Source organism: Castor canadensis, chromosome 14, assembly GCF_047511655.1.
Source record: "Castor canadensis chromosome 14, mCasCan1.hap1v2, whole genome shotgun sequence".
NCBI lineage: Eukaryota > Metazoa > Chordata > Mammalia > Rodentia > Castoridae > Castor > Castor canadensis.
In genome coordinates this window covers 27,184,712-27,212,615 of record NC_133399.1, presented here as the reverse complement: position 1 = coordinate 27,212,615, position 27,904 = coordinate 27,184,712, and the positions used below count along the sequence as shown (strand labels likewise).

General features: G+C 40.3%; 2 protein-coding genes across 13 annotated transcripts in view; one reads left to right on the top strand and one right to left on the bottom strand.

The window, feature by feature from the left end:
• Window positions 1-16,870, bottom strand: part of LOC109687759 (uncharacterized) — a 54,902-nt gene extending 38,032 nt beyond the window's left edge. For 2 of the 4 annotated variants that reach the window (XM_074054149.1, XM_074054153.1), the window contains exons 1-3: window positions 16,662-16,870; window positions 15,961-16,011; window positions 14,895-15,056 (exon numbers count right to left, since the gene is read on the bottom strand). In XM_074054149.1, the coding sequence (XP_073910250.1) occupies window positions 14,895-14,996 (102 nt within the window). In that variant the 5' untranslated portion in view covers window positions 14,997-15,056; window positions 15,961-16,011; window positions 16,662-16,870. Of the gene's footprint in view, window positions 1-14,894; window positions 15,057-15,960; window positions 16,012-16,661 lie in introns of those variants that run through there. The other 2 variants (XM_074054150.1, XM_074054164.1) reach the window with 2 other exon arrangements.
• Window positions 16,871-16,927: 57 nt separating this feature from the next.
• LOC109687774 (zinc finger protein 177-like) overlaps window positions 16,928-27,904 on the top strand; it is a 22,851-nt gene continuing 11,874 nt past the window's right edge. Inside the window, exons 1-6 of one of the 9 annotated variants that reach the window (XM_020165826.2) lie at window positions 16,928-17,184; window positions 21,537-21,593; window positions 22,159-22,285; window positions 23,287-23,379; window positions 23,860-23,942; window positions 25,847-27,461. In XM_020165826.2, the coding sequence (XP_020021415.1) occupies window positions 21,561-21,593; window positions 22,159-22,285; window positions 23,287-23,379; window positions 23,860-23,942; window positions 25,847-26,920 (1,410 nt within the window). In that variant the 5' untranslated portion in view covers window positions 16,928-17,184; window positions 21,537-21,560 and the 3' untranslated portion in view covers window positions 26,921-27,461. Of the gene's footprint in view, window positions 17,185-21,536; window positions 21,594-22,158; window positions 22,286-23,283; window positions 23,380-23,859; window positions 23,943-24,701; window positions 25,030-25,843; window positions 27,462-27,904 lie in introns of those variants that run through there. The other 8 variants (XM_020165824.2, XM_074054182.1, XM_074054181.1 and 5 more) reach the window with 8 other exon arrangements.

The following is a 27,904-nucleotide window of genomic DNA, read 5'->3' as shown; positions in this document are numbered from 1 at the left end:
AAATAAATTTGAAAATCTTAAGGAAATGGACAGATTTCTAGATACATATGATCATCCAAAACTGAACCAAGAGGAAATTAATCACCTGAATAGACCTACAACACAAAATGAAATTGAAGCAGCAATCAAGAGTCTCCCCAAAAAGAAAAGTCCAGGACCTGATGGATTCTCTGCTGAATTCTATCAGACCTTTAAAGAAGAACTGATACCAACCCTCCTTAAACTGTTCCACGAAATAGAAAGGGAAAAAAAAACTGCCAAACACATTTTATGAAGCCAGTATTACACTTATCCCAAAACCAGGCAAAGACACCTCCAAAAAGGAGAACTATAGGCCAATCTCCTTAATGAACATTGACGCAAAAATCCTCAACAAAATAATGGCAAACCGAATTCAACAACACATCAAAAACATGATTCACCACGACCAAGTAGGTTTCATCCCAGGGATGCAGGGGTGGTTCAATATACGAAAATCGATAAATGTAATAAATCACATTAACAGAAGAAAAGACAAAAACCACTTGATCATCTCAATAGATGCAGAAAAAGCCTTTGATAAGATCCAACACCATTTCATGATAAAAGCTCTAAGAAAACTAGGAATAGAAGGAAAGTACCTCAACATTATAAAAGCTATATATGACAAACCTACAGCCAGCATTATTCTTAACAGAGAAAAACTGAAATCATTCCCTCTAAAATCAGGAACCAGACAAGGATGCCCACTATCTCCACTCCTATTCAACATAGTACTGGAATTCCTAGACAGAGCAATAAGGCAAAAAGAAGGAATAAAAGGAATACAAATAGGTAAAGAAACTGTCAAAATAGCCCTATTTGCAGACAACATGATCCTATACCTTAAAGACCCAAAAAACTCTACTCAGAAGCTTCTAGACATCATCAATAGCTATAGCAAGGTAGCAGGATATAAAATCAACATAGAAAATCATTAGCATTTCTATACACTAACAATGAGCAAACGGAAAAAGAATGTATGAAAACAATTCCATTTACAATAGCCTCAAAAAAAATCAAATACCTAGGTGTAAACCTAACAGAAGATGTGAAAGACCTCTACAAGGAAAACTATACACTTCTGAAGAAAGAGACTGAGGAAGACTATAGAATGTGGAGAGAGAAAGCAGTTTGAGGAGAATTCCAAGATGGCGGCTAGAGGTAGGAAGCAGAAAGCGACCCTCCTATAGTGAAATCTTGGAGAGACGCTGGAGACACACTTTGCAGGCATAATCACTGAGAAAAGGCATAACTTTGACCCCTCCACATCTCCAGCCAGTGCAGAGAATCTCCACTTCACGTTAAACGGAGAAACGAGGAGGGCCCCCGGGGCCGCCAGTGGCCAGCGCCCATACGGCTTGGGAAGACGCGGACCAGGTGAGCTTTGTGGTACCGCGGTAGCCCCACAGACAAGCCTGAGCCAGAGCAGCATAGCCCCCTGGACAGACTGACCTCCAACCGGGAAAAAGAGAAACTGAGTAATAAGCAATAAGAACAGTTAAGACACGCTGGAAAGAGGGTGGGGCGCCCTGAGCGCTGAAGACTGGGGGAAGGGAATCCTTCCGGGGACTGTAAATAAACAAGCCGGGCAGGCCGGAGAGGCTCTGGTGGGAGCGGGTCGCGCACCCAGCAACCAGGAGCGGGGAAGCTTGTGAGAGGAGGGAAGACCCACTTCCCACGTGAACTGTAAACAAACATGGCCGCTGGCAGGAGCAGCAGCACCACCCAGTAAGCAGGAGCAGGAAAGCTTCTGAAAGTGGCAGTGGGAGGAAAACTTCAGAGGAGAGGGGGGAAGACCCACCTCCCACATGAACTGTAAATAAACACGCAGGCCTGACAACGTGGGGCAGTGTCACCTTTCCCAGTGCTTGGAAAGGGGAAAGCCTGTAGCAGAGGCTCCCGCACAGGAGAACTCTGAGCAAACAAAGCCTGTGGGACCAGGTGAGTGCTAGCTCACCCCAGAGAGCTGCATAAATAATGTCGCCAGCTACAGGCTGAGAGCAGCAAGCAGGCGAGCCACAGTTGCAGATACCACTCTCAGAACTGCCTCCAGACGCTTTTTTTTCTTTTTCTCCCTACCTTTGATGAGAGAACAACCAAATTACACCTGCAAGCCGAAAAACTTACTGAAACTGTATTGCATTTGAACTGGGGACACTTGGTGGTGCTTTTTTTTTTTTCTTCTGTGTGTGTGTGTGTGTGTGTGTGTGTGTGAGTGTAGTTTTGTTCTACTTTATGCATCCCCTTTGATGAGACAACTACAGAACAACATCTGAGGCACCAACTCCAGGACTGGAGATTGAGACGGACATCCAAATTATTAAGACTAAAATTGCATTGCATATAAACTTGGAAGTTTTTTGGTTTTTTTTTTTTAATTTTCTATTTTCCATTTTATTTTAATTCATTTTTATATATAGATATTACTTTCATATACTTATTTTTTATTTTTTTTATCTTTGATTTTCAATCCTCTCTCTCTATTGTCTGTTCAGCTTACTGTCGATTAGTACACTAACACTCCCTGTTTATACCTTTGAAACTCTCTTGTCTGATACCTTCTTCTGCTTTCTCCCTCTTGTCTGTATATTTATTTTCCCCTTTTCTTTAACTTCTTGCTTTCCATCTCAGCTCACTCTTCCATTCTCAATATTACCATTGTTATTAATACAAGCTAGAAAATACTTAATTACACACAGTACAGGGACAGTAACAACACCAAGGACAATGACAGGAAGACAGAAAAAACAGGGAAACCAGTTTCCCCACAGCAAAAAATTAGTACAGGAACCAGAGGGGAATGAAGAGAACAGAAACTCAGATCCAGACTCCAACAAAATGAAGATAAACTATGCCAAAGGACCCAATGAAGCCCACAAGAATAATTTAAAAGAAGACATACTACAAGTACTCAATGAGAATTTTATAGAGATGATACTGGATAGGGTCAACCAAAATATACAGGAGACACTCAAGAAATTCCACAACAATAAAAATAGAGAATTTGAAAAAGCAAAAGAAGAAATAAAGGAAACCATAGAAGCACTGTATAAACACCAAAGTGAAAGAGAGAACACAATGAATAAATGGATAAATGAACTCAGGACAAAAATAGACAACAATAAAGAAGAAAACTGCCAGGATATGGAAAACCTCAGAAAAAAGAACGAAACAGAACTGCAAAACAAAACGGAAGGCCAATCCAGCAGAATAGAACAAACAGAAGACAGAATCTCAGAACTTGAAGATGAAATGATAATGAAAGGAAAAACCAAAGAACTATTAATTAAACAACTCAAGACCTGTGAAAAGAAAATGCAAGAACTCACTGACTCCATCAAAAGACCAAAGTTGAGAATCATGGGCATCGAAGAAGGAGAAGAGGTGCAAGCGAAGGGAATGCGTAATATATTCAACAAAATAATAACGGAAAATTTCCCAAATCTAGAGAAAGATATTCCCATACAAATGCAAGAGGCCTCCAGGACACCAAACAGACCAGATCAAAATAGAACTACTCCACGACATATCATCATTAAAACAACAAGTTCAGAAACTAAGGAAAGAATATTGAAGGCTGCAAAAGAGAAAAAACAAGTAACACACAAAGGTAAACCCATCAAAATCACAGCAGACTTCTCAACAGAAACATTAAAAGCAAGAAGAGCGTGGGGTGAGATCTTCCGGGCACTGAATGAAAATAACTTCAACCCCAGGATACTCTACCCAGCAAAACTATCATTCAAAATAGATGGAGCAATAAAAGTCTTCCATGATAAGCAGAAACCAAAACAATATGTGACCACAAAGCCACCATTACAAAAGATTCTGCAAGGGATCCTGCACACAGAAAGTGACACCCAACTTAACCATGAAAAGGCAGGCAGCACCAAACCACAGGATAAGAAAAAGCAAGACAGTAGAGAGTAACATCAAGTTAGGTACACACAATCAAACCTTCAAACAACTAAGATAACTAAATGGCAGGAATCACCACATACCTATCAGTACTAACACTTAATGTTAATGGACTTAATTCACCCATCAAAAGACACCGTTTGACAAAATGGATTAAAAAAGAAGATCCAACAATTTGTTGCTTACAGGAGACTCATCTCACCGACAGAAATAAGCATATGCTTAGGATGAAAGGCTGGAAGAAGATTTACCAAGCCAATGGCCCCCGAAAACAAGCAGGAGTAGCAATACTTATCTCTGACAAAGTAGACTTCAAACCTACATTGATCAAACGAGATAAAGAAGGACATTCCATACTAATAAAAGAGGAAATAGACCAAAAGGAAATAATAATCATCAATCTGTACGCACCCAATGTCAACGCACCCAATTTCATCAAACATACCCTGAAAGACCTAAAAGCATATATAAACGCCAACACAGTGGTTGTGGGAGACTTTAACACTCCATTATCATCAATAGATAGGTCATCCAAACAAAAACTCAATAAAGAAATCCAAGATCTAAAATATGCAATAGATCAAGTGGACCTAGTAGATGTCTACAGAACATTTCATCCAACCTCTACACAATATACATTCTTCTCAGCAGCCCATGGAACCTTCTCCAAAATAGATCATATCCTAGGGCACAAAGCAAGCCTCAGCAAATATAAGAAAATAGAAATAATACCATGCATACTATCTGACCACAATGCAGTAAAAGTAGAACTCAACAACAAAAGTAAAGACAAAAAACATGCAAACAACTGGAAACTAAATAACTCATTACTTAATGAAGAATGGATCATCGATGCAATAAAAGAGGAAATTAAAAAGTTCCTGGAAGTCAATGAAAATGAAAACACAACCTACCGGAACCTATGGGACACAGCTAAGGCAGTCTTGAGAGGAAAGTTTATAGCCATGAGTGCATATATTAAAAAGATTGAAAGATCCCAAATCAATGACCTAATGATACATCTCAAACTCCTAGAAAAACAAGAACAAGCAAATCCCAAAACAAATAGAAGGAGAGAAATAATAAAAATAAGAGCTGAAATCAATGAAATAGAAACCAAAAAAACCATCAAAGAATTAATGAAACAAAAAGTTGGTTCTTTGAAAAAATAAACAAGATCGATAGACCCCTGGCAAACCTGACTAAAATGAGGAAAGAAAAAACCCAAATTAGTAGAATTAGGAATGCAAAAGGGGAGATAACAACAAACACCATGGAAGTCCAGGAAATCATCAGAGACTACTTTGAGAACTTATATTGAAATAAATTTGAAAATCTAAAAGAAATGGACAGATTTCTAGATACATATGATCATCCAAAACTGAACCAGGAGGAAATTAATCACCTGAATAGACCTACAACACAAAATGAAATTGAAGCAGCAATCAAGAGTCTCCCCAAAAAGAAAAGTCCAGGACCTGATGGATTCTCTGCTGAATTCTATCAGACCTTTAAAGAAGAACTGATACCAACCCTCCTTAAACTGTTCCATGAAATAGAAAGGGAAAAAAAAACTGCCAAACACATTTTATGAAGCCAGTATTACACTTATCCCAAAACCAGGCAAAGACACCTCCAAAAAGGAGAAATATAGGCCAATCTCCTTAATGAACACTGATGCAAAAATCCTCAACAAAATAATGGCAAATCGAATTCAGCAACACATCAAAAAGATTATTCACCACGACCAAGTAGGCTTCATCCCAGGGATGCAGGGGTGGTTCAATATACGAAAATCGATAAATGTTATAAATCACATTAACAGAAGAAAAGACAAAAACCACTTGATCATCTCAATAGATGCAGAAAAAGCCTTTGATAAGATCCAACACCATTTCATGATAAAAGCTCTAAGAAAACTAGGAATAGAAGGAAAGTACCTCAACATTATAAAAGCTATATATGACAAACCTACAGCCAGCATTATTCTTAACAGAGAAAAACTGAAACCATTCCCTCTAAAATCAGGAACCAGACAAGGATGCCCACTATCTCCACTCCTATTCAACATAGTACTGGAATTCCTAGCCAGAGCAATTAGGCAAGAAGAAGGAATAAAAGGAATACAAATAAGTAAAGAAACTGTCAAAATAGCCCTATTTGCAGACGACATGATCCTATACCTTAAAGACCCAAAAAACTCTACTCAGAAGCTTCTAGACATCATCAATAGCTATAGCAAGGTAGCAGGATATAAAATCAACATAGAAAAATCATTAGCATTTCCATACACTAACAATGAGCATACTGAAAAAGAATGTATGAAAACAATTCCATTTACAATAGCCTCAAACAAAATCAAATACCTAGGTGTAAACCTAACAAAAGATGTGAAAGACCTCTACAAGGAAAACTATACACTTCTGAAGAAAGAGATTGAGGAAGACTATAGAAAGTGGAGAGATCTCCCATGCTCATGGATTGGTAGAATCAACATAGTAAAAATGTCCATACTCCCCAAAGTAATCTACATGTTTAATGCAATTCCCATCAAAATTCCAATGACATTCATTAAAGAGATTGAAAAATCTACTGTGAAATTTATATGGAAACACAAGAGGCCACGAATAGCCAAGGCAATACTCAGTCAAAAGAACAATGCAGGAGGTATCACAATACCTGACTTCAAACTATATTACAAAGCAATAACAATAAAAACAGCATGGTACTGGCACAAAAACACACATGAAGACCAGTGGAACAGAATAGAGGATCCAGATATGAAGCCACACAACTATGAGCAACTTATCTTTGACAAAGGAGCTAAAAGTATACGATGGAGAAATAGCAGCCTCTTCAACAAAAACTGCTGGGAAAACTGGTTAGCAGTCTGCAAAAAACTGAAACTAGATCCATGTATATCACCCTATACCAAGAATAACTCAAAATGGATCAAGGATCTTAATATCAGACCCCAAACTCTTAAGTTGATACAAGAAAGAGTAGGAAATACTCTGGAGTTAGTAGGTATAGGTAAGAACTTTCTCAATGAAACCCCAGCAGCACAGCAACTAAGGGATAGCATAGATAAATGGGACCTCATAAAACTAAAAAGCTTCTGTTCATCAAAAGAAATGGTCTCTAAACTGAAGAGAACACCCACAGAGTGGGAGAAAATATTTGCCAATTATACATCAGACAAAGGACTAATAACCAGAATATACAGGGAACTTAAAAAACTAAATTCTCCCAAAACTAATGAACCAATAGAAATGGGCATGTGAACTAAACAGAACTTTCTCAAAAGAAGAAATTCAAATGGCCAGAAAACACATGAAAAAATGCTCACCATCTCTAGCAATAAAGGAAATGCAAATTAAAACCACACTAAGATTCCACCTCACCCCTGTTAGAATAGCCATCATCAGCAACACCACCAACAACAGGTGTTGGCGAGGATGCAGGGAAAAAGGAACCCTCTTACACTGTTGGTGGGAATGTAGACTAGTACAACCACTCTGGAAAAAAATTTGGAGGTTACTTAAAAAGCTGGACATCGATCTACCATTTGATCCAGCAATACCACTCTTGGGGATATACCCAAAAGACTGTTACTCCAGAGGCACCTGCACATCCATGTTTATTGCGGCACTATTCACAATAGCCAAGTTATGGAAACAGCCAAGATGCCCCAGCACTGACAAATGGATTAAGAAAATGTGGTATCTATACACAATGGAATTTTATGCAGCCATGAAGAAGAACGAAATGTTATCATTCGCTGGTAAATGGATGGAAGTGGAGAACATCATTCTGAGTGAGGTTAGCCTGGCTCAAAAAACCAAAAATCGTATGATCTCCCTCATATGTGGACATTAGATCAAGGGCAAACACAACAAGGGGATTGGACTATGAGCACATGATAAAAGCGAGAGCACACAAGGAAGGGGTGAGGATAGGTAAGACACCTAAAAAACTAGCTAGCATTTGTTGCCCTTAACGCAGAGAAACTAAAGCAGATACCTTAAAGCAACTGAGGCCAATAGGAAAAGAGGAACAGGTACTAGAGAAAAGGTTAGATCAAAAAGAATTAACCTAGAAGGTAACACCCACGCACAGGAAATCAATGTGAGTCAATGCCCTGTATAGCTATCCTTATCTCAACCAGCAAAACCCCTTGTTCCTTCCTATTATTGCTTATACTCTCTCTACAACAAAATTAGAGATAAGGGCAAAATAGTTTCTGCTGGGTATTGAGGGGGGGGAGCGGGAGGGGGTGGAGTGGGTGGTAAGGGAGGGGGTGGGGGCAGGGGGGAGACATGAACCAAGCCTTGTATGCACATATGAATAATAAAAGAAAAATGAAAAATAAATAATAAAAAAAATAATAATAAAGCAGTTTGAAAGAGAAAAAAAAAAAAAGAAAGTGGAGAGATCTCCCATGCTCATGGATTGGTAGAATCAACATAGTAAAAATGTCCATACTCCCCAAAGTAATCTACATGTTTAATGCAATTCCCATCAAAATTCCAATGACATTCATTAAAGAGATTGAAAAATCTACCGTGAAATTTATATGGAAACACAAGAGTCCACGAATATCCAAGGCAATACTCAGTCAAAAGAACAATGCAGGAGGTATCACAATACCTGACTTCAAACTATATTACAAAGCAATAACAATAAAAACAGCATGGTACTGGCACAAAAACAGACATGAAGACCAGTGGAACAGAATAAAGGACCCAGATATGAAGCCACACAACTATAACCAACTTGTATTTGACAAAGGAGCTAAAAATATACGATGGAGAAATAGCAGCCTCTTCAACAAAAACTGCTGGGAAAATTGGTTAGCAGTCTGCAAAAGACTGAAACTAGATCCATGTATATCACCCTATACCAATATTAACTCAAAATGGATCAAGGATCTTAATATCAGACCACAAACTCTAAAGTTGATACAGGAAAGAGTGGAAATACTTTGGAGTTAGTAGGTATAGGTAAGAACTTTCTCAACGAAACCCCAGCAGCACAGCAACTAAGAGATAGCATAGATAAATGGGACCTCATAAAGCTAAAAAGCTTCTGTTCATCAAAAGAAATAGTCTCTAAACTGAAGATAACACCCACAGAGTGGGAGAAAATATTTGCCAGCTACACATCAAAGGACTGATAACCAGAATATATAGGGAACTTAAAAAACTAAATTCTCCCAAAACTAATGAACCAATAAAGAAATGAGCAAGTGAACTAAACAGAACTTTCTCAAAAGAAGAAATTTTAATGGCCAAAAAACACATGAAAAAATGCTCACCATCTCTAGCAATAAAGGAAATGCAAATTAAAACCATTCTAAGATTCCACCTCACCCATTAGAATAGCCATCATCAGCAACACCACCACCAACAGGTGTTGGCGAGGATGCGGGGGAAAAAGGAACCCTCTTACACTGTTGGTGGGAATGTAGACTAGTACAACCACTCTGGAAAAAAATTTGGAGGCTACTTAAAAAGCTGGACATCGATCTACCATTTGATCCAGCAATACCACTCTTGGGGATATACCCAAAAGACTGTGACACAGGTTACTCCAGAGGCACCTGCACACCCATGTTTATTGCGGCACTATTCACAATAGCCAAGTTATGGAAACAGCCAAGATGCCCCACCACTGACGAATGGATTATGAAAATGTGGTATCTATACACAAAGGAATTTTATGTAGCCATGAAGAAGAACGAAATGTTATCATTCACTGGTAAATGGATGGAATTGGAGAACATCATTCTGAGTGAGGTTAGCCTGGCCCAAAAGACCAAAAATCGTTATGTTCTCCCTCATATGCGGACATTAGATCAAGGGCAAACACAACAAGGGGATTGGACTTTGAGCACATGATAAAAGCTTTAGCACACAAGGGAGGAGTGAGGATAGGTAAGACACCTAAAAAATTAGTTAGCATTTGTTGCCCTTAACGCAGAGAAACTAAAGCAGAAACCTTAAAAGCAACTGAGGCCAATAGGAAAAGGGGACCAGGAACTAGAGAAAAGGTGAGATCATTAGAATTAACCTAGAAGGTAACACACACGCACAGGAAATTAATGTGAGTCAACTCCCTGTATAGCTATCCTTATCTCAACCAGCAAAAACCTTGTTCCTTCCTATTATAGCTTATACTCTCTCTACAACAAAATTAGAAATAAAGGCAAAATAGTTTCTGCTGGGTATTGAGGGGGTAGGGGGGAGAGGGAGGGGGCGGAGTGGGTGGTAAGGGAGGGAGTGGGGGCAGGGGGGAGAAATGACCCAAGCCTTGTATGCACATATGAATAATAAAAAAATAAAATAAAATAAAATTATTTTTCTCTGGCAGTTTTTTTTAGATCCCTTGAGATTTGTTACTGGGATAATCCTGTTACCTGCAAACAAAAGATTTTCCTTCTTCCTTCTTTTGTCTTTTTCTTATTGTTCTAGCTAGTACCTGCAGTATGCATTGAAGAGAAGTTGTGAGATCATATGTACTAGACTTGTTTCTGGTCTTAGGGGGAAAGCATTAAATGTTTTACCATTAAGCATAATATTAGTTGTACACAGACGCCATTAACCAAGTAGAAGAAATTTCCTTCTAGTTATAATTATGTTTCTTTTCAGGGGAGGGCTAGGGTTTGCACTCAGGGCTTTGCACTTGCAAAGCAGGCACTCTACTGCTTGAACCACACCTCCAGTCCATTTTTCTCTGTTTAATTTGGAGATAGGGGTTCATGAACTACTTGCCTGGGCTGGTATCGAACTACAGTCCTCCTGATCTCAGCTTCCCAAGTAGCTAGGATTACACGCACGAGCTACCAGTGCCCAATTTATCTATCTTTTTAATTACCTATCTCTTGACACTCCAAATGAATGGGAAATGGCACTCACTATTATTTATTTGTATCCCTGGCAACTAACATCTTTTTATGTGCCTTTTGGCTATTTGCATGTCTTCTTAGGAGAAGTGTGTATTTAGATGCTGTGTCATTTTTAAATTGGGTTCTTTTTACTTTTTAGATTTCCATATACATTTTACATTCACATGTCTTATTAAATAACGTGCTTTGCAAATATTTTCTCCCTTTTTTTGTGGTACTCAGGTTTAAACTCAGGGCCCTACACCTTGAGCTATTCCACCAGCCCTTTTTTGTGTTGTGCTTTTTTGAAAAAGGGTTTCACGAACTATTTGCCCGGGCTGGTTTCAAACTGTGATCCTCCTGATCTCTGCCTCCTGAGTAGCTAGGATTACAGGCTTGAGCCACCAGTGCCTGGCCTCTCATTTTTTTGTATTGTCTCTTCTCCACTTGATCTTAGCTAAAAGGCTAAGAAGTAATGTATTGCCTTTTCTCCTTCTTGATGGCAACTTTGTGGTACAAAAGTTTTAAATTTATCTATTTTTTTTTCTTTTGTGCTTTTGGTGTCAAATTTTAAAAACCATTACCTAACCCAAAGTCATGAAGACTTACATTTACGTGTTCTTACAGGAGTCTTTGCTTGGAACTAATATTTGTACATGGTGTGCAGAATGTGTCCAGCATCATACCTTTGCATGTAAAACTTAATTGTCCCAGCATATTTGTAGGAAAGACTCTTTTCTCCACTGAATTACCCTAGCACTTCTGTCCAAAGTCAATAGTCTGGGCTATATAGTAGTTCAGTGGCTCAGTAGAATACTTGCCTAGCATATACCAAGCCCTGCACTCAATCCCTAGCACCAGAAAAACAAATGACCACACATGTAAAGGTTTATTTCTGGACTCTCAGCTTACCTCTATTGTATAAGTCTGTGGCCTTATGTTCATACCACACTGTCCTGATCATTGTAGTTTTACAGTATTTTTTTAAATTGGGGACTGCGAGTCCTTTCATAACCTATTTCAGGTAATTTTTCTGTAATATGTAATGAATGGGACAAGGTTTCTTTTGGAAGGAGTGGAAGCAAGAGGATGTTAAGGTTTTTTTCCACTGTAATTGACCAAAAATAATCTTTTCTTTATTGGATTATCCATCCTATTCAATTAATTTTTGTGCCATCCTTTTGCTAATACACTTTTTCATTAGTATAGTTCCCTAGAAAACCTTGAAAACAAATGTGAGGGTTCCAAAAATGTATTTTTGTGTGTGGTAGTGGTACTGGGGTTTGAAGTGAAGGCCTCATGCTTGCTAGGCAGGCACTCTTACTGCTTGAGCCACTCTACCAGTCCTTTTTGTGGTTTTTTCAAGATAGGGTCTTGCAAACTATTTGCCCAGAGCTGACTTCCAAATGCAATCCTCCTGACCAGCTAGGATTACAGACATGAGACATTGGCACCTGGCTAAGGATTCCAACTTTGATGTTAATTTTCAGAACCATTTAGGGTGTTCTGTGTTCTTTGCCTTTCTGCATAAATTTTAGAATCATCCTATTGATTTCCATAAGAAATCTGGAAATTTTTATTCAGATTCAATTGAATCTAAAAATAAATTTGGGGAGAATGGGTATCTTAATATTGATGGTTCTGATCCAAAACCATGTTTCTATGTGTGTTCCCCCAAAATTTGTATGCTGAAACCTAACACCAACTTTGATAGCATTGAGAGGTAGGACATTATGACAGTGGTTAGGTCATGAGGGCAGAGCCCTCATTAATGGGTTAATGCCTATTCATTACTTTTGTGTCACTATGACCAAAATGCCTGAGACAACAACTTCAAGAAGGAATGACTGTTTTGCTCATAGTATCAGAAATTTCAGTCCCTAGTCCTTGGCTCTGTTGATTCTGGGCCCATGGTGAGGAAGAACACCATGACAGCAAAAACACGTGGCAGAGGAGGTTTTTCAGCTCAAGGTGCACAGGAAGCCAAGAGAGTGAGACAAGGACCAGGGTTACCCTCAGTGACCTATTTCCTCCAACTAGGTCCCATCTCCTAAAGTTTCCACAACCTCCAAGACCAGCCCTGGGTAAAAATGCAAGACCCTACCTGAAAAATAACTAAAGCAAAAAAGAGCTGGGGGTGTGCTTCAAGTGGTAGAGCACCTGCCTGGCAAGAGGGAGGCCAAAAGTTTAAACCCCAATACTGCCAAAAAATAAAAATAAAAAGATATTGTATCTTAGGATGATTCTTCACAGTCTTTGAAATCACCATCAGTTGTGTAAGCCTTCCTAGCTGAGACCCTAGACAGTATGAGGCAGAGATGAACCATGCAACCCCATTGTGTCCTGTCCAAATTCCTGCCCCAGAATCTGTGAAGACAACAAAATGGTAGTGGTGGGCTGGCAAAGTGGCTCAAGTGGTAGAGCACCTGCCTAGAAAGCATGAAGCCCTGAGTTCAAATCCCCAATACCACAAAAAAAAAAAGCTTTAGTGGTTCTACACCAGTCATTATCAACATTTTTCTTCTCAGAATTCCTTCACACTCTAACATTGAACACACCCAAAAGCTTCAGTTTCTGGGCACTGTATCTATGAATACCTAACATGTCAAAAGTCAGGATAAAAATTTTATTATTTACAATTCACTTAATATAAATAATATGCTTAAGTGACTTTTGCAAAACAAGAAAACAATTTTTTAAAAAGGAGTGACATGAGCCATGTGCAGGTAGCTCACTCCTGTGATCCTAGCTACTTGGGAGGTTATAATCAGAAGGATCATGGTTTGAGAACAGCCCAGGCAAATAAAGAGACTGCATCTACAAAATAACCAATCCAAAATGGACTGGAGGGTGTGGCTCAAGTGGTAGAGCACCTGCTTTGCAAGTGTGAAGCCCTGAGTTCAAATCCCAGTCCAACCAAAAAAAAGTGGTATGCTTTATGCTTTTGCAAATCTTTTTTTTTGGGGGGGAGTGTGGGTAATGCCGTTTAAACTCAGGGCTTCGTGCTTGCAAAGCAGGTGCTCTACCCATTAGCTACTTCTCCAGGTCCTCAAATCATTTTTGAGACAGGGTCTCAGTATGTACCCCAGGCTGAATGTCCTACAAGATTAGTCCCTTTAGAAATTTGTATTCAAATAGGTCTCTGCTCTGAACCCATATGTGGTACAGTTTTACCAGTTTTTACCTTTATAGAACAGTAACAGGGGCCTTTGTTTTAAGGAAAAATCCCAAAGTAGTCTTCAAAAAACATAATTCTGAAAATCTGGTCAACAATTACATAGAACCCAGAAATGTGAAATTTTTGTGTAGGAAAAAAAACCACCTATTGAGATTGAAAAGCATGTTTTCAACTTTGGGTTCTGGTTTTTGTTGTTGTTGTTGTTTTTAGTTAGTATAAGAGATCAAGGACTAAGCCAGAAACTGGTGGCTCATGCTATAATCCTAGCTTCTCAGGAAACTGAGATCAGAAGAATCACCATTCCAAGACAGTCCAGGCAAAAAAAGTTTGGTATGCCCCATCTCAACAGAAAAAAACCTGGCACAGTTGCAGATGCCTGTCATCCCAGAGACAGCAGAAAGCTTAAAAATAGGAGGACAGAGGTCCAGGCCAGCCTGTGCAAAAGCAAGACCCCCATCTCCAAAATAACCAAAAAAGGGCTGGAAGTGTGGCTCACGTAGTAAACCACCAGCCTAACACGAAGTCCTGAGTTCAAAACCCCAGTATACAAAGTGTTCTTAGGTTTGTATGAACTTATGGTGGTGTAATATAAACACCATCACCCTAATGTGACTTTTCTAAATGCCTGTGAGGAAATCAGCTTCTACACTGCCTACCCCAAACTTGACTGTTGTTAGAGCCCATGGGGACTACCAGAGAAGCCAGTGTCATTAGTTTTCAAATGAGATTCCCCTAAGTGGGAATTCACATCTAGTGCAATCTTTTTAGGCCAACCTCTTTCAGTAACTCAGGCTCTGCTTGTCACCTCAAAGGTGTATGTGTGGATCCCCTTAGAGCTATGACATAAAATTGTTTCCTCAGTGTTTGCAACCATGAGAGACAGGAGCAGACCTTGGAAGTCCTGTATGTGGAAGAGCCTTGAAGCGAGGGTTCAGCGTTAATTGTCATCAGCCAGGAGCAGGGCATGTTGCGTGGTGAGAAGAGACATTTCATGTTTTTCTCAGCCTTTTGATTTAGATCTTCTGGAACTTCTTTCTCTTCCTTTACACCTCCCTCCAAAAAAAAAAGATTTAAAATGGAATGAGTTTTATCAGCGAAGTACCTGTATTCCAGTCAACACACAGTCAGCCCTTTGCATCTGCATGTGTATAGCCTTGTTCTTTACTCTAGAAAAAAAAAAAAGAGAAATTTTGATGGTTCACCATGTGTGAAGACATGTGGCCAAGGCAAAGGTATTGGTAAAAGCTGAGTGTGTTTGTTGTGGAGCTCAGGGGGGGGAGGGGGGGGGAGTTAATGGGGATTTTACTTCTACCTCAAAATGTCACACTTTGCCCCAGCATGGTTGCGCTCACTTGTAATCCCAACATTCAGGAGGCTGAGACAGGAGGATCTGAGTTCAAGGCCAGTCTCCATACTGTCTCTGTCTAAATAAATAAGTCAGGTGCCAGACTCACCCCTGTAGTCCTAGCTACTCAGGAGGCAGAGATCAGGAGGATCAGGGTTCTAAGCCAGCCTGGGCAAATAGTTCTTGAGCCCCTATCTCGAAAACACCTAACACAGAAAGGGCTGGTGGAGTGGCTCAAGTGGTAGATCACCTGCCTAGCAAGCCTGAGGCCCTGAGCTCATAATCCCAGCACCACAACCATAAATAAATAACTTTTAAAGTCCCATTTTGTCCCCACAGCTAAGAGGATGTAAATATTCTTACACCACTAACAGTACCTTGTTAGGCTGTAACCACTGTGGTAACAAGAAGATCCTGACTTGGTGTTTTGGGATGTAGATTAAGTTTTTTTCTGTTTTAAACAGAGTCCTAACGTTTAAATTTAATACCATCAATTCAGTATTTCATGAGGCTAGTCTTTTTAAGAGGCTCAGGTGGCCAGACTAGTTGAGATTTCTTTTAATCACAATCTCCAATTCCCGGTGTCTCTATTAAGTAACATGATCTTCTCACCTGTTCTTAAATCCTTCTGTGTCTACACAGGTGTTTTACTCTTGGTTGTGTCTGGAAAAGGCAGAAGATGATGTTGAGATTCTTCAAGCTCTGGTTTGGGGTGACCAAATGAAGTAATAACAATCCTAAATCGCTTTAGAGTCCATCTATCTCCCCATCAGCAGACTGCGATTGTCACTGTTAATCCCAAAGTTCCCATGGTGCAGATGTAAGAGCCAACATCCCCCTGGCCTTGACAAGGTCTATTCTTCCTTTACAATCTTACTGGTTATTTCCATTTCTTGGTAGATAATATCAGGTGCTGAGGATGAACCTCGGAGTAACTGTTTTGTTTTGAATACTTGCATGTAATTGTTCAAACTGGACAAATTGGTCAAAGCTGGCCAGTCTGTAATCCTACCTACTCAGGAGGCAAAGACCAGGATAATCGAGGTTGAAAGCCAACCCAAGCAAATGGTTCCTGAGCCCCTATCTCAAAAACACCCAACACAAAAAAGGGCTGGGGGAGTGGTTCAAGTGTGAGGCCCTGAGTTCAAACCACATTACCGCCAAAAAAAACAAAAAAAAAACTGGAGTGAGGACAAATAGGTCCCTGACCTCTGGGGAATCTTCCCTTGGGTCGGGGCTGGGGAGGCAATGACCTTTACCCCCAAGAGAATCTACAGAGGATCAGAAGGGAGGCATGGACTACTCTTTCCTACCGTCTGCACTGTCCCCTTGTCGTCTGGGGACCTTTGGGGTGAAGGACTTGGGCTCTCGCGGACCGCTTTACCTCGCTGGGACCAAGAGCAAGCTATCTGACTTCCTGTGCCTTTACTTCCTCCTTCTTCAAATGAGTTAAAAATTTTTTTTAAAAAGTCGCCCAAGCCCCTGAGGCCCACACTCCCACGGCGCCCCTGGCCGGGGTCCTCAAGTGTCTACTGCGCTTGCGCGAGCCCAGACCCCGCCCCTCGCAGGCCGGACCGGAAGCGGAAGCGCGCGTGCGTAGCGCCGCGGTCGTCGGAGCTGGGGTTGCGAGCCGAGGTGGCAGTGGACGTGGATTTTTGCAGCCGTCGGGGTCGTACGGACTCTTGCCTAGGTGCGTCCCGCTAGTCGGGCCCAGTTGTGGAGAAACCGGGTAGAGGCCCGAAGGGCAGCGCGGCGCCTCTTGCCCACGGTGGCCGGGCCGGGCGGCGGCAGGCGGCGTCAGTTCCGGGAGAGGCGAGGGTGGAGCCGCTGGTCAAGGTACGTGGACAGGACCCTACCTCTGTCCTGGTGTTCTCTTTAAAAGCCCGCCCCGGAGTCAGACTTTTCTCCTGTGTTTTTTGTTTTGTTTGTTGTTAAGAATATACTCTTTCTTGTACCTTACGTTCCTCGGTTAATTACTTTCTTGGGACATTTGGTATAAGTTTACGGACATACTTTGTACGTGTCTGTCTCCTCCCCCTGTTCATGGCTGGTTTTGCTACCTTCGGTGTCAGTTCGCAGACATTTCTCTCTCCCTCGTCCCCTCACCTCTCCTCGCCTCTCCTCTTCGCTCTCCTTCCATCGTCGTCGTCTTCTCCCCCCCCCCCGCCCCCATGAATGTACCTTTAGTCCTCGGTGATTGAGAGACGTTTGAATTCTCCTCTGTATGTTTTTGTGTGTGTTTGTTCATATGTATGAACCTAAGTCTTCAAGATGGACTTTTTGAATTTAGGGGGTGTGACACACAGAGTAGGATTGCATCTGTTATTATTCATAGATAGGACAGTAAGTACGCAGATTGTTTGCATCATTTCACTTTCCTGTCCACAAGACAGTGAGTTCTGATTCTCACCAACACTTGTTATTTTTAATTTTACCCATTTTTTTTTTTTTGGTACTGGGATTTGAACTGAGGACCTACAGCTTGAGCCACTCTGCTTGCCCTTTTTTGTGATAGGGTTTTTTTTTTTTTGAGATAGGGTCTTGCAAAACTATTTGCCCTGGCTGGCTTTGAACTGCGATCCTCCTGATCTCTGCCTTCTGAGTAGCTAGGATTACAGGCAGGAGTCACCAGTACCTGGCTTAATTTTAGCCATCTTAAGAGAGGGTCATGGCCAGGCATCAGTGGCTCACGTCTATAATCCTAACTAATTGAGAGGCTCAGATTGGTAGGATCATGGTTCAAGGCCAGCCTGGGCAAATAGTTCTGAAGCCCCCCATCTTCAAAATAACCAGCCTGAATGGACTGTAGGTGTGGCTCAAGTAGTAGAAGGTCGGCTTTGCAAGCATGAAGCCCTAAGTTCAAACCCTAGTTCCACCAAAAAGAGTGTCACCAGGCACAGTGACTCATGTCTGCAATCCCAGCTACTCAGGATATGGTTGGAAAGATGTCAGTCCAAGCCCAAACAAAAAGTTACTAAGATCCCATCTTAACCTATAAACTGGGCATCGTGGCACACACCTGTACACAATCCTAGCTGTGGTGGGAGGTATAAGTAGGAGGATTATGGTCCAGGCTTGCTGGGCAAAAATGCAAGACCCTATCTGAAAAATAAACCAAAAAGGGCTGCAGGCATAACTCTGGTGGTAGAGCACCTACCTAGCAAGCATGAACCCTGAGTTTAAACCCCCAGTACTGCCAAAAAAAAAAAAGTGTAAAGTAGTATCTCACCGTAGTTTTGTTTTGCATTTTCCTAGTGGCTAGTGATACTCAGCATCTTGTCATGTCCTCTTGACCTTTGTATATGCTTTTTAAAATGTTCATTCAGCCCATTTTTTTAATTGTGTTTTTAAAATTCAGTTGGCTGAATTCAGCCTGAAGTTTTCAGGCTTAACAAATTTAAATTATTTTTTAAATCATGATGCAATGTTGTTTTTTTATTACCTTTACTTTTATTGAGAGGATCATATTGTTCTTTCCTTGATCTGTTAATGAAGCAAATTATATTTTCCAATTTTTATTACGTTAAACCCAACTTAATTCCATTGTTTTGTCTTTCTCACTTACTGATCTATTTTGTTTGGACTTACTTTCCTTACACTATGTACATCTATGTTTGTTGAAATTTGCCTGTAATTTTATTTTCTTACAATGACCTTACCATGTTTGATAACGATATGCTAGTCTCAAAGAACATTCCTCCCTTTATATCCTTTTTTTGTTTTTTTTTTTTTCAGTATTGGGGCTTGAACTCAGGCCCTACACCTTGAGCCACTCCACTAGCCCTATTTTTGTGATGGGTTTTTCGAGATAGGATCTTGCAAACTATTTGCCTGTGCTGGCTTTGAACCATGGTCCTCCTCATCTCTGCCTCCTGGGTAGCTAGGATAATAGGTGTGAGCCACTGGTGCCCAGCTTGGTTTGGATTGTTTAGGCCAGTTGAACTCAAGGCCTTGTGCTTGCTAGGCAGGTGCTCTTCTACTTGAGCCACACTCCCAGCTTTCTGCTTTGATTATTTTCAAGATAGGGTCTTGCTTTATGCCAAGACCAGCCTGGACCTTAATGGTCCTTTTTGTGTTTCCCTTGTGTAGCTGGCATGACAGGCATGTGCCACCACACCTAACTTTTTTCCATTGAGATAGGGTCTTGAAGGCTTTTTGCCTGTACTGACCTCAAACTGCTATTCTCCCAATCTCTGCCTCTCAAGTAGCTAGGATTACAGGCTTTAGCCATTATGCCTAGCTTTTGTCACTGTGTAGCCCTGGCCTCAAGCCTGTATCCTCCTGCCTCAGCTCCCCAGTGCTAGAATTAACAGCTGTGTACCATCACACTCAGCCCCTTTTGGTTTTTTGACCCATTGATTTAATAAGAAATGAAGTCATTTGTTCTACAGTAAATGAGGATTTGACTATTGCTGCTTTATGTTGTCTATTTCTCTTATGTTTAATATATGAGTTGTTAGAGCTAGAATGTTAATTAGATTCAGGTTTCACTTCATAGATTAACACTTAAAGTTAAAAAATAGTATAATTAGTTTTAGAATTCAAGGTTAATAATTACCTTTATTCTTAGACAACAAAGACATCCTGTTTTCTTCTGATATAATTTCTGTTATTAAATCATTTGTCAGATTATTTGTTTTTCCTTTGTAAGGGACTTAGATTTTTCCCTGGCTGCTTTTAATATTATGGGGAAAACTCAAACACCAAAGAAGAAAAACCTATAATTTCATTGTAGATTTCTTTTTATTTACTTGGCTTGGGATTTGCTGTACTTCCAGGACCCAAAGGTTAGTGTCTTTTACTAACTCTAGAAAATTTTTAGTAATCTCTAGTTTTATGGTTATTACAAAGTTCTGATATGATGGTTAATCCTCACATTTGGTTTCTCATTTCACAGTCTATTTTCATTTCTAAAAATTATATTTTTAAAAAACTTCTTGACAGTTTTTATAGTATTTTATTCCATACTCATCCAAATATCTCTTAATTTCTTTAAGCCTGTTAAATGCATTTTTTTCATATTTTGTGTCTGTAAAGTATAATATCTAAACTGTTCTTCCTCTTTTTATTCCTGTTGCCTGTGGTTTGGTTGCTTCTCACATATGGTACATTGTGTATTGGGGTTTTAAAATTTTTTAACTATGATTTCCTCAGGTTCCGTAGAACTGTAAGAATTCCTTGTGGCCTGGTTTAAAATCAAGTTTTCCAGAGGTAGATCCATGAGTTCCTTGAGGGAAATGCCAAGTAGGATTATCTTTAAATGAAACTGTTCTTTTGAGGTATTTGAACGATGTGAATAATGTGAAATTGGGCCAGAACCTTAATGAAGCATTTGTGTTTACAAATCCTCAGGAGAGATTCTTTAACTAGTATGCCTGACAGATATAGTTCCTTGCTACACTCTTCATTTCCATAAACTTAGCTTCCATAAAGTTTTACTTTCTTCAAAAAAATTTTTTTTGGAGTACTGGGGATGAAACCCAAGGAGATAGTGTATAATCAGCAAACAGGGTCTCAAAGGTGGCTTCTGAGTAAAGGAGACTTGATTTCATGTCCCAACTCTGCTGTAGGGTTTACAGCATTAAATTTTACCACAGCCAACTGTGGTAACTGCTGTTCTGGAATGCATTGCTTTTATTTTGAAATTAAAATATGCTCATCCGAATGAAATACAGGTTATAGTGATTTCTAATCTTTACAAAGCCCTTATGAATTAGCAGTTATTATTCTACTTAATTTATATATATTAATTATTTGACAATCAAACCCTCCAAAGTCTGTCCCATTTTAGATGAAAGTCTGTCCCATGAGAAGATGAAGGGTATGGTATAAAATATTTCAGACTCATCTTGAAGATTTCCTGGCTGTAGTAGACTCAGCTCGTTCCCCAGTGAGTTCTGGTTTCTGCCATGGTAACAGGCATTTATTGACTATAGGTTTCACTGCTCACGACGGTCACTGGCTATAAGACTTATAAGTGGTTCCAGCTAGGAAAAAGTTCAAAACAGAAAAAATAGCAAGTACATATTATATTCCTTATACTATATTTCTTAATCATACTATGTTCTTGGATAGGAAAACAAATCTAACTCCTGTGTTTGTGAGAAGAAGCTTTCACACCTGGTAATGGTGAGCCTATGGGCCTCGACTCTCATGGCTTCTCTGCTCTCCTCTAACTGCCTTTTTAGGACCCTGCCCAGCACAACAGAAGAATGGCGGCAGGACTGCTGACGGCCTGCTCACAGGTAGGAAGGAAATCCTGTTTCCAACACAACACTGCTGTGCCTAAGGAGCACCTCTCCTACCCATGCCTCAGTCTTCCCCAGTTGTCTAGGCTTCTTAGATGGGAATATCTAGGAAAGGCTTTGGGTATATGTGTTGATTTTTTTTGGCTGTTCATTCAGATAAAGTATAAATGCCATACTTTCTCTGATGGGAGCTATGAAGAAAAATTTTCAATAGGAAAAATCATTATTCGTTCCCATTCCCCAAGTACTTCTCCCATTCCTACAGTGCCCTATCCATACTGGATCTGAGAAAGACAGAAAGAATCCTCACAACACAAATGTGGCAGATCAGATCACACATGTTTTACAAAAACTGTGAATGCCATGAGATGAATAAATGGCCCTGGGGTTAGGATTTAAAAAGGAGAAGTTTGATACCTGAGCCTTGGGGCCTCAGATGCTTGTCTGATTGAACTGCCTGTGCCTTGATCCCTCCCCCAGTCCTGTCAGTTTCTCCCACCCTCTTCCTGGCGCACAGCTAATTGTGGTCGGTGTCAAACAGAATGTGTATGTGGTGTTTTAGAACCCAGTGACCTTCCAGGAAGTGGCAGTGGACTTTTCCCAGGAGGAGTGGGCACTGCTGGATGCTGCTCAGAAAAGTCTGTACAGAGATGTGATGCTGGAGAACTTTAGGAACCTGGCCTCAGTGGGTAAGCCAGCCTCATTGCTTCATTTACTCATTTGTTCACACCGCAAGCATTCTTCAGGACATATTCATTCCATGGTCTGTGAAAAGGGCAATATTGAGTGAACACAAATGTGTGGATGGGCTTTGCCGCTGTGGCCAGTCTAGGGCTTCCCATGAGACTGCACAGATCTCATCTTCTCTGTCATTAGAAGGGTTAAGTGATGTGTAGTCTGTCTGATCGTGGGCATGGGTTTCGAGGGTCACTTCCCTGTGGGCATAGAGTGCTTGTGAAGGAGTGCACTTAGAATCTCTGGAGGCCAAAGTTTTGGAGGGTTTGTTTGTTTTCTTTTTTTTTGTGGTACTGGGGATTGAACCCCATGCTTGCTAGCCAAGCGCTCTACCACTGGAGCCACTCCCCAGTCCTTTTGTTTTTTTCCTTGTACTTTTTGCCCAAGCTAGCCTCCAACTGTCATCCTACTATTTCCACCTCCCAGGTAGGTAGCCACTACATGGCTTCTTTTTGAGATAGGGTCTCACTGACTTTTGCCTGGGCTGGCTGTGAACCACAATTCTCCTTTTCCTGCCTCCTGAGTAGTTGTAATTATAGGCATGTACCAACATACCCTATTTTGTTTGTTCTGCAGTACTGGAGTTTGAAGTGAAACCCTCATGCTTACTAGCCAGGCACTCCTCCACTTGAGCTACACTCCCAGCCTTTTTTGCTTTCGTTATTTTTCAGATAGGATCTCCTACTTTTTGTCCAGGGCTGACCTGGGACTCCAGTCCTGCTGCCTATGCTTGCTGCATAGCTGGGATTATAGACATATATCATCATACCCCACTTGTTTGTTGAGATAAAGTCTCCCTAACTTTTTGCCGGGGCTGGCTTCAAACCATGATCCTCCTGTCTCCTCTTCCTGAGTAGCTGAGATTACAGAAAAGATTCCTGATCTTTTGGATTCCAGTTTGTAGAAAGTCATTTCCTACATGGTCCTCAGACATCCTGTCTCTCCTCACAAGCAGGGCATCAGCTCTGCAAACACAATCTGATCTTCAAGGTAGAGCAGGAAGAGCTGAGGACAGAGGAGAGAGGAATTCCCCAAGGTGTCTCTACAGGTGAGACCCGGGCAGAAAGGTGATACTGTATAGACCAGGCTTGGCTAGCAAGGACTGGCACATGGGGGAGTGAAACAATGCAGGATGGAATGCTGAGGCTATAGATGATCTGCCTTTCTCTTTCACTGTCTAGCCATTCATACTTATATTGGGTCTCAGAGAAAGAATTCTTACATGTTCTTGTTCAGTTGTCCCTATTTTGCTTCCCAGATAATACCATGCTTTATTTTCCCAAGTCTCCAGAATCCTTGCTAAGTAAAGCTCCTCCCATTCCCATTGCATGCTCCTGTCACTGACATGTCTTCCCAGAGCCAAACTCCTGAGTTACGTTTTTAATCTGTGGTTACATCTTCTCTTTCACATTTTCTTCCAGTTACTGTTAAAATTTGAAAACAAATCAATACGTGTCTGCCTCCTTTTTTTTCTTTTCATCCAACCTTCCCTTCCAATAATTACAAAAATGTTCCTGTGCCTTTTCAGACTGGGAAACTCAATTTAAATCAAAAGATGCAGTTCCTATGCAGAATGCTCCTGGGGCAAAAACATCAAATGGCATAAAAATGGTAAGATTTCCTGGTTCTGTACAGAGTCTGGGAAAGTCAGTGGGTTAAAACATCACTCAAACCAGGGACAAAAGTTGAGGTGGTGACATTTACTCACCAGAAAGCTGCTCAGGAGACAGTTTGAGACTCTCATGGGATTGGAGAAAGCACAAAGTCTAGTTCATTGCTTGCTGCCTCACAGAGAATACTCACAGGCAAACGTGCTTAAATATGACTCCAGCATTAAGAATTTAAAATATAATTCACTTATTCTTTTTTGTTGTGCTGGGGTTGCATCATGACATTTATAAAAGTTCTTATAATGTATCAAATATATCGTAGTTGAATGCACCCCCTCCACCATTCTCCTTTATCACCCTCCTTCCGCCATTCCTGGAATAGTTTCAGCAGGTCTCCTTTTTCTATTTACATACATGTGTACACAGTATTTCCACCATATTCACCCTCCTACACCCTTTCCTCACATCTCTCCCTTCCCACTAGTACCAGCCCCTCAGACAGGACCTGTTCTGTCATCCTGTTCTCTAATTTTATAAAAGAGAAACAAATGACATTTTTGTTTGTGTAAGGTACCTATACATTGGTTTCCTTGTGACATTTCTCTGTATATATGTATTGTAACCTGAATTGGTTCATCTCTTTTATTTTTCTCCTTTCTACCTTAGTCCCCTTATGGTGATTTCAACAGATGTAAAAATTCTATATTCAATCTTGTATAGGAACTACATCAACCGTATTCATTTTCTTCCATCCTCATAGGTGATCTCCACTTTTGTGACCTGGTATTCATAATATTGCTTGTATTTGTGTTAAGTCTATATTCCACATAGTAGAGAAAATATGAGGATTTTAGCCTTCTAAGCTTGACTACTTCACTTAAGATGAAGTTCTCCAGTTCCTTCTGTTTGCCTGCAAATGACAATTTTTCATTCTTCTTTGTGGCTGAATAAAATTCCATTATATATAAATACCACATTTTCTTAATCCACTCATCAGTAGTAGGGCATCTTGACTGTTTCCATAGCTGATCTATTGTGAATAGTGCTAAAATAAACATGAATGTGCTTGTGAATAGTGCTAAAATAAACATGGATGTGCAGATGTCTTTATTATAACTTGACTTACATTCCTTCAGGTATATCCTTAGGAGTGGAATTGCTAGATAATATGGCAGTTCTGTTTTTAGTTTTTTGAGGAGCCTCCATATTGTTTTCCATAGTGGTTGTATTAATTTACATTCCCACCAGCAGTGTATGAGGGTTACTTTTTCCCTCATCCTCACCAACATTTGTTGTTGTATTCTTGATGGTAACTATTCTAATAGGAGTGAGGTGGAATCTTAAGGTGGTTTCAATTTGCATTTCCTTTATGGCCAGGTATGGTGAGCATTCCCTCACCTGTTTTTTAGACATTTGGACTTCTTCCTTTGAAAAAGTTCTATTCAGTTCATTTGCCCATTTCTTCACTGGGTCATGGGTTTTGGGGGAGTGTAAGTTTTTCAAGCTCTCTGTGTATTCTGGTTATTAATTCTTTGTCAGATGTATAGCTGGCAAAGATCTCCCATTCTTTGGGCATCCTCTTCAATTTATAAAATATAATTCACTCACTCTTAACTGTATTGGACAGAATATTGAACTTATTCACATTGAAAAGCTAATACAGCAAGAGTTGTACCTGTTTTCCCATCCATTGAGTAGGCTCAGGCAGGAGTTGAAGGCCAGTCTAAACTAGTAAGAACCTATCTCCTTTAAAAAAAAAAAAAAGTCATACACATACCCTAAAAGTGATAAACATGAGTCATAATCATGTTCTTAATCGTGTAATGGCAGAATCCACACGGAAGAGAATTCCTGTGGAGTGATTAAAATGAGAAAGCCTTTAGTTATCACTTATTCTATTAGCAGGTACCAATGCAACCTGGCAAGAAATCCGTAGAATGTAATCACTGTGAGAAGTTCTTCAGAAAGAACCCTCGTCTTTGTACCAGGCATGGCAAGGGAGAGAAATGCTGTAAATACACAGACTATGTCAACATCTTCAATCATCTCTCAACTCCTGGAGAGAAAACTCAAGAATTTAATGATTGTGGAGAAGCTTTCAATCCAGAGTCATTGCTTAGGAAATACTTTAGAACACTCACAGGAGAAAAGGCCTTCAGCTGTAACCAGTATGATACATCCTCCAGCCTACCTCCTTCCTTCTCAGGATATGAGCACGTACAAACTAGAGGGAGACTCTGCGATCACAGTGACTACAGGAAAAGGTTGGCCCCTAGTGTTCACAAAAAAGTTCAATGTGTACAGGAAAGTTTGAGGTGTAACAAACACAGGAAAGCTGGCCATTTGTCCCTTCAAAAACATGTCAGAACTCACATCGGACAGAAACTCTGTGAGTGCAGTGATTGTGGAAAAGCCTTCATTTTCCAGTCTTCACTTAAGAAACACATGAGATCCCACACTGGAGAGAAACCCTATGTATGTAATCACTGTGGAAAATCCTTCAGCCAGAGCTCTCATCTTAATGTGCACAAAAGAACACACACTGGAGAGAAGCCCTATGACTGTAAGGAATGTGGAAAAGCCTTCACTGTTCCTTCGTCCCTTCAGAAACATGTGAGAACCCACACTGGAGAGAAACCCTACGAGTGCAGTGACTGTGGCAAAGCCTTCATTGATCAGTCGTACCTTAAGAAACACACACGCTCTCACACTGGAGAGAAGCCTTATGAGTGTCATCAGTGCGGAAAGTCATTCAGCACAGGCTCTTACCTTATTGTACACAAAAGAACGCACACAGGAGAGAAAACCTATGAGTGCAAAGAGTGCGGGAAGGCCTTTAGTAATTCCTCTTGCCTGAGGGTACATGTGAGAACCCACACTGGAGAGAAGCCCTATAAATGCCTTCAGTGTGGAAAAGCCTTTAGCACAAGCAGTAATCTTGTCATGCACAAGCGAATCCATACTGGGCATAAAGTCTGAATGAGAGCACTGCGAGAAAGCTTATGTTGACCTTCATGTCTCCTCATTTTACAGCTCTCGCTGGAGAGGGCTGGGGACATGGCCCAAAGGGTAGAGCCCTTGCCTAGCAAGCTCAGGGCCTTGTGCTTAGTACCATAGACACACACAAAGAAAACTTACACTGGAGAGAAACGGAATTGCAGAAAATGTGGAAAAAGCCTTGAGGCACATCTCAATTTAAGTTGTTCTAGGACAGGCGTTTTTATGATCTTTTTTATCAGTGTTTTGTCCTTAAAGTGCCACAACTGATTAATGTGTTAAGTACCAAAGATCAGCAAGCTCCACATGGCTCACATCGCAAAAGTTTATATGTAACATTCACATTATTTAACTATAAGTATCGTCCAATTCCAATCAAGATGTCTGGGACCCACAGGTTATTTAAAAGTGAGTTTGTTAATACGCATATCCTATGCATATGTTAATTAGCTTTCACTGCATTGTGAACAGAATGTGTGGTCTTCGTGGTGCTGATTCAAATTAAAAATTGTTGGAAACTTGATTTGTGGTGTCCTGTGATTGATAGAAATAGTTTCTGTTCCAATTTCCATTCCTCCTTCTTCTTTAAAGTAACAAAGCATACAGTTGGCTGGAAATATAACAATTTTCCAAGGGCACACTTTCCAACTTTCTTTATAACTATGGGTAACCAAATGTGTCCATAGTCCTTGTAATGAGAAGCAGACAGCGGTCCCTGGTGGCTTCTAAGGAAGTTCATTCAAGTGGAAGAATCTCATCTCACATTTTCTCTTCACCATTTGTCTTAACCCTTTTTTTCTCTTAAAAAATATTACCAAACTTAATAATTATAAGTTACTAAGCAATAATGAAGACACAATATTATCTGGCCACTCCAACTCTGAACTTCTAATTTCACATTACGTGAGAAAACGAAACTCCTTAACTGGTTTAAGCTACTCTTACAACTGAGACAGTCCCCGCTGC